The sequence below is a fragment of the Leptodactylus fuscus genome, chromosome 9, assembly GCF_031893055.1.
Source record: "Leptodactylus fuscus isolate aLepFus1 chromosome 9, aLepFus1.hap2, whole genome shotgun sequence".
NCBI lineage: Eukaryota > Metazoa > Chordata > Amphibia > Anura > Leptodactylidae > Leptodactylus > Leptodactylus fuscus.
In genome coordinates, this window is record NC_134273.1 from 5,345,998 (window position 1) to 5,352,944 (window position 6,947).

At 40.9% G+C, this 6,947-nt stretch overlaps 1 protein-coding gene across 1 annotated transcript in view; it reads left to right on the forward strand.

The window, feature by feature from the left end:
• Positions 1–6,576, forward strand: part of C8A (complement C8 alpha chain) — a 15,659-nt gene extending 9,083 nt beyond the window's left edge. The window contains exons 8-11 of the mRNA XM_075287205.1: positions 676–810; positions 1,195–1,352; positions 4,467–4,689; positions 6,425–6,576. Of these exons, the coding sequence (XP_075143306.1) occupies positions 676–810; positions 1,195–1,352; positions 4,467–4,689; positions 6,425–6,576 (668 nt within the window). The remainder of the gene's footprint in view (positions 1–675; positions 811–1,194; positions 1,353–4,466; positions 4,690–6,424) is intronic.
• Positions 6,577–6,947: the final 371 nt, after the last annotated feature.

The following is a 6,947-nucleotide window of genomic DNA, read 5'->3' on the forward strand; positions in this document are numbered from 1 at the left end:
ATATACTGTATATAATTATATATGTACAGCTGATATAACCTGGGTATATACTGTATATAATTCTATATGTACAGCTGGTATAACCTGGGTATATACTGTATATAATTATATATGTACAGCCGGTATAACCTGGGTATATACTGTATATAATTATAGATGTACAGCCGGTATAACCTGGGTATATACTGTATATAATTATATATGTACAGCCGGTATAACCTGGGTATATACTGTATATAATTATATATGTACAGCCGGTATAACCTGGGTATATACTGTATATAATTATATATGTATAGCCAGTATAACCTGGGTATATACTGTATATAATTATATATGTACAGCCGGTATAACCTGGGTATATACTGTATATAATTATATATGTACAGCCGGTATAACCTGGGTATCTGCTGTATATAATTATATATGTACAGCCGGTATAACCTGGGTATATACTGTATATAATTATATATGTACAGCCAGTATAACCTGGGTATATACTGTATATAATTATATATGTACAGCCGGTATAACCTGGGTATATACTGTATATAATTCTATATGTACAGCTGGTATAACCTGGGTATATGCTGTATATAATTATATATGTACAGCCGGTATAACCTGGGTATATACTGTATATTACTCTATATACTGTCTCTCTTTGTGTTGCAGAGGTCTCTTACTCCATGGTTATGGGCTGCATTGGCGGACACTTCGGAGTAGATATCGCCAGTGATGACGGGCAGTTCTCCGGGAGTTTGATGCTAAAAGGCAAAAATTGTGACAAATTTGAAAAAGAATTAGTAGGTAAAGATGATATTTGATGTGTTATTGGGACACGAGACCTTTCCCCCTACACCTGGCTCATGTATCTATGGCAGGAGAATCTTATACGTTGTGATATAATGTGACCGGCGACTTATTTACGACATATTCTGAAATCCATCCCGAGTTTAGTGAAATGTACGGCTCAATCATGCAAAATAGTCAGGCCCCACCCCCTTGTATGAATGCTGAAATTGTAAAAGGTAACACATGTCTAGTATTGTGTGGTGGCACGGGGATGTGGGGTGAATGGTGGTGACATCTCCCCAGTATATGGCAGTGATACAAGACCCCAAGTCTTCTATAAGCTCCTTGTAATGTACAGAGAGGATAAGATCGTCATTTGTATTTATTTACTTTTTTAAGGTGAAGATTCCAGCAATAGAGTAATACAAGACGTCATCACACATGTCAATGGGGGCGACACCGGGTCAGTCGGAGGGGTGCTTAATATATTGACTGGCAGCGGCTATCGCTTCTGGGGAAGATCTCTGAAGTATAATCCGGCTGTCATCAACTACGAGGTAAGAGGAAGGAAATGATAAATTATATTAGTGTCATATATGTCCATAGCAGAATAGTGAGCGCAGCTCTGGAGTATAATACAGGATAAGTAATGTAATGTATGTACACAGTGACTGCACCAGCAGAATAGTGAGCGCAGCTCTGGAGTATAATACAGGATAAGTAATGTAATGTATGTACACAGTGACTGTACCAGCAGAATAGTGAGCGCAGCTCTGGAGTATAATACAGGATAAGTAATGTAATGTATGTACACAGTGACTGCACCAGCAGAATAGTGAGCGCAGCTCTGGAGTATAATACAGGATAAGTAATGTAATGTAATGTATGTACACAGTGACTGTACCAGCAGAATAGTGAGCGCAGCTCTGGAGTATAATACAGGATAAGTAATGTAATGTATGTACACAGTGACTGTACCAGCAGAATAGTGAGCGCAGCTCTGGAGTATAATACAGGATAAGTAATGTAATGTATGTACACAGTGACTGTACCAGCAGAATAGTGAGCGCAGCTCTGGAGTATAATACAGGATAAGTAATGTAATGTATGTACACAGTGACTGTACCAGCAGAATAGTGAGCGCAGCTCTGGAGTATAATACAGGATAAGTAATGTAATGTATGTACACAGTGACTGCACCAGCAGAATAGTGAGCGCAGCTCTGGAGCATAATACAGGATAAGTAATGTAATGTATGTACACAGTGACTGTACCAGCAGAATAGTGAGCGCAGCTCTGGAGTATAATACAGGATAAGTAATGTAATGTATGTACACAGTGACTGTACCAGCAGAATAGCGAGCGCAGCTCTGGAGTATAATACAGGATAAGTAATGTAATGTATATACACAGTGACTGCACCAGCAGAATAGTGAGCGCAGCTCTGGAGTATAATACAGGATAAGTAATGTAATGTATGTACACAGTGACTGCACCAGCAGAATAGTGAGCGCAGCTCTGGAGTATAATACAGGATAAGTAATGTAATGTATGTACACAGTGACTGCACCAGCAGAATAGTGAGCGCAGCTCTGGAGTATAATACAGGATAAGTAATGTAATGTATGTACACAGTGACTGCACCAGCAGAATAGTGAGCGCAGCTCTGGAATATAATACAGGATAAGTAATGTAATGTATGTACACAGTGACTGTACCAGCAGAATAGTGAGCGCAGCTCTGGAGTATAATATAGGATAAGTAATGTAATGTATGTACACAGTGACTGTACCAGCAGAATAGTGAGTGCAGCTCTGGAGTATAATACAGGATAAGTAATGTAATGTATGTACACAGTGACTGTACCAGCAGAATAGTGAGCGCAGCTCTGGAGTATAATACAGGATAATTAATGTAATGTATGTACACAGTGACTGTACCAGCAGAATAGTGAGCGCAGCTCTGGAATATAATACAGGATAAGTAATGTAATGTATGTACACAGTGACTCCACCAGCAGAATAGTGAGCGCAGCTCTGGAGTATAATACAGGATAAGTAATGTAATGTATGTACACAGTGACTGTACCAGCAGAATAGTGAGCACAGCTCTGGAGTATAATACAGGATAAGTAATGTAATGTATGTACACAGTGACTGTACCAGCAGAATAGTGAGCGCAGCTCTGGAGTATAATACAGGATAAGTAATGTATGTACACAGTGACTGTACCAGCAGAATAGTGAGTGCAGCTCTGGAGTATAATACAGGATAAGTAATGTAATGTATGTACATAGTGACTGCACCAGCAGAATAGTGAGTGCAGCTCTGGAGTATAATACAGAATAAGTAATGTAATGTATGTACATAGTGACTGCACCAGCAGAATAGTGAGCGCAGCTCTGGAGTATAATACAGGATAAGTAATGTAATGTATGTACACAGTGACTGCACCAGCAGAATAGTGAGCGCAGCTCTGGAGTATAATACAGGATAAGTAATGTAATGTATGTACACAGTGACTGCACCAGCAGAATAGTGAGCGCAGCTCTGGAGTATAATACAGGATAAGTAATGTAATGTATGTACACAGTGACTGCACCAGCAGAATAGTGAGCGCGGCTCTGGAGTATAATACGGGATAAGTAATATAATGTATGTACACAGTGACTGTACCAACAGAATAGTGAGCGCGGCTCTGGAGTATAATACAGGATAAGTAATGTAATGTATGTACACAGTGACTGCACCAGCAGAATAGTGAGCGCAGCTCTGGAGTATAATACAGGATAAGTAATGTAATGTATGTACATAGTGACTGCACCAGCAGAATAGTGAGCGCAGCTCTGGAGTATAATACAGGATAAGTAATGTAATGTATGTACACAATGACTGCACCAGCAGAATAGTGAGCGCAGCTCTGGAGTATAATACAGGATAAGTAATGTAATGTATGTACACAGTGACTTCACCAGCAGAATAGTGAGTGCAGCTCTGGAGTATAATACAGAATAAGTAATGTAATGTATGTACATAGTGACTGCACCAGCAGAATAGTGAGCGCAGCTCTGGAGTATAATACAGGATAAGTAATGTAATGTATGTACATAGTGATTGCACCAGCAGAATAGTGAGCGCAGCTCTGGAGTATAATACAGGATAAGTCATGTAATGTATGTACACAGTGACTGCACCAGCAGAATAGTGAGTGCGGCTCTGGAGTATAATACAGGATAAGTAATGTAATGTATGTACACAGTGACTGCACCAGCAGAATAGTGAGCGCAGCTCTGGAGTATAATACAGGATAAGTAATGTAATGTATGTACACAGTGACTGCACCAGCAGAATAGTGAGCGCGGCTCTGGAGTATAATACAGGATAAGTAATATAATGTATGTACACAGTGACTGTACCAACAGAATAGTGAGCGCGGCTCTGGAGTATAATACAGCATATAGCTCAGGATCAGTACAGGACAAGTATTAATATAATACTACAGTGACTTCTCAAGCAGTTGTCCTGAGTCTCAGATGGGCATTACCTGCTATATCAGGGGTTACTTTTGCTGTAAGTCTTCCGCCATGTGACGCAGTTTCTTAGTGACCTCCCTATAATGTTCTAGTCATCCTAATCTTGTATATCTGACATGTATCTCACCTGTAATTTCAGCTCCTACCAATATATGAAGCTCTTCGGTTAACAGGTCTTTCTGGGATTGAGACCAAAAGGCAGAACCTGAAGAGAGCCTATGACGAGTTCCTGAGCGAGTTTCACTCCTGCCGTTGTGGCCCCTGCAAAAATAATGGGGAGCCCATACTAAACAATAATGTGTGCAGCTGCCTGTGTCCTGAAGGGTATGACGGTCCATCATGTGAGAATACATCACGACCAGGTAGGACTCAGGACGTCTCTATAACCAGATGGTCTTACTGATGGATTGTCAATGCTCTTCAGTGCAACATTTCATCTTCTGGGAAAATGCAAGAAACCTTAGGATGTGACCTGCAGAGCTGCATTCAGAGTCCTGCATGCCTCCTAGCTGAATCTGCCAGGGCTCCCTGCTTGTTCAGGGTCTGCTCACACCTTGCCGAAGACCCACATTGTGGAAAAGCTGCTTGTTTTTGTTGCAAATTTTGCTGCTTTATTTTTTCTTTGAGTCAAAGCCAGGTCTAGGTTGAGCAGTAAGTACAAGTATAAGAAGTAAAAGAACTTCCTCGATATTTCCCTTTCCTTTTGTAGCTATTCTGGGCATTGGCTCAAACCCCCCCCCCCCAGCAAAATCTTTAACAAAAAATGCTGCATTACCACAATGTGGCGCCTTAGACTTAAACTTACTGGCTTTATAGAGACTGAGTGTGCTGCAAAAATGCACCAGCAGAATAGTGAGCGCAGCTCTGGAGTATAATACAGGATAAGTAATGTAATGTATGTACACAGTGACTGTACCAGCAGAATAGTGAGCGCAGTTCTGGAGTATAATACAGGATAAGTAATGTAATGTATGTACACAGTGACTGTACCAACAGAATAGTGAGCGCAGCTCTGGAGTATAATACAGGATAAGTAATGTAATGTATGTACACAGTGACTGCACCAGCAGAATAGTGAGCACAGCTCTGGAGTATAATACAGGATAAGTAATGTAATGTATGTACACAGTGACTGCACCAGCAGAATAGTGAGCGCAGCTCTGGAGTATAATACAGGATAAGTAATGTAATGTATGTACACAGTGACTGTACCAGCAGAATAGTGAGCGCAGCTCTGGAGTATAATACAGGATAAGTAATGTAATGTATGTACACAGTGACTGCACCAGCAGAATAGTGAGCGCAGCTCTGGAGTATAATACAGGATAAGTAATGTAATGTACACAGTGACTGTACCAGCAGAATAGTGAGCGCAGCTCTGGAGTATAATACAGGATAAGTAATGTAATGTATGTACACAGTGACTGTACCAGCAGAATAGTGAGCGCAGCTCTGGAGTATAATACAGGATAAGTAATGTAATGTATGTACACAGTGACTGTACCAACAGAATAGTGAGCGCAGCTCTGGAGTATAATACAGGATAAGTAATGTAATGTATGTACACAGTGACTGCACCAGCAGAATAGTGAGCACAGCTCTGGAGTATAATACAGGATAAGTAATGTAATGTATGTACACAGTGACTGTACCAGCAGAATAGTGAGCGCAGCTCTGGAGTATAATACAGGATAAGTAATGTAATGTATGTACACAGTGACTGTACCAACAGAATAGTGAGCGCAGCTCTGGAGTATAATACAGGATAAGTAATGTAATGTATGTACACAGTGACTGTACCAGCAGAATAGTGAGCGCAGCTCTGGAGTATAATACAGGATAAGTAATGTAATGTATGTACACAATGACTGTACCAACAGAATAGTGAGCGCAGCTCTGGAGTATAATACAGGATAAGTAATGTAATGTATGTACACAGTGACTGTACCAGCAGAATAGTGAGCGCAGCTCTGGAGTATAATATATGTTCTATCAGATTTGTATAACTCTTCTTCAGGGTTGGTCTGATGACATTTCTGCTTGCTTTGTCCTCTATATACTGTAGATGTAATGTAATTCTGGGATCGTGTATTGCAGATACTAAAGCTAAGGGTGAATGGAGCTGTTGGTCTTCCTGGTCCAGCTGCCAATCTGGGAAGCGTCAAAGGACAAGATCCTGCAACAATCCACCTCCTAAAAATGGTGGCACTCGGTGTCTGGGAAGAAGCGCCCAGGCTGAGTCATGTTAATGAATCTGATGATTTGATACCTGACACATTTTCTATGTTCCATCCTCTTACAATGTCTTGTTGTTGCTGCTTTTCCTAAGAAATTAAAGAGATTGTAGCCTTGACTGTAATCCTGTGTAGAATTACCTGACCTGCATAAATTATAATGCACCCTCGGTAGCCCACACATAGTATAATGGCCCTCACACAGTATACTGCCTCACTGGTATCCCCCCCCCCCCCCCAATGCAATATAACGCCCCTCAGTGGCCCATCACACAGTCAAATGTCCCCACACGCATCACACTGTAACGTAACCCCTTCCCATGGCACATCAGGCATTAACCTGTCACACATCCTCATGGCCCCTCAAGGTTGCTCCCAAAGTCTTA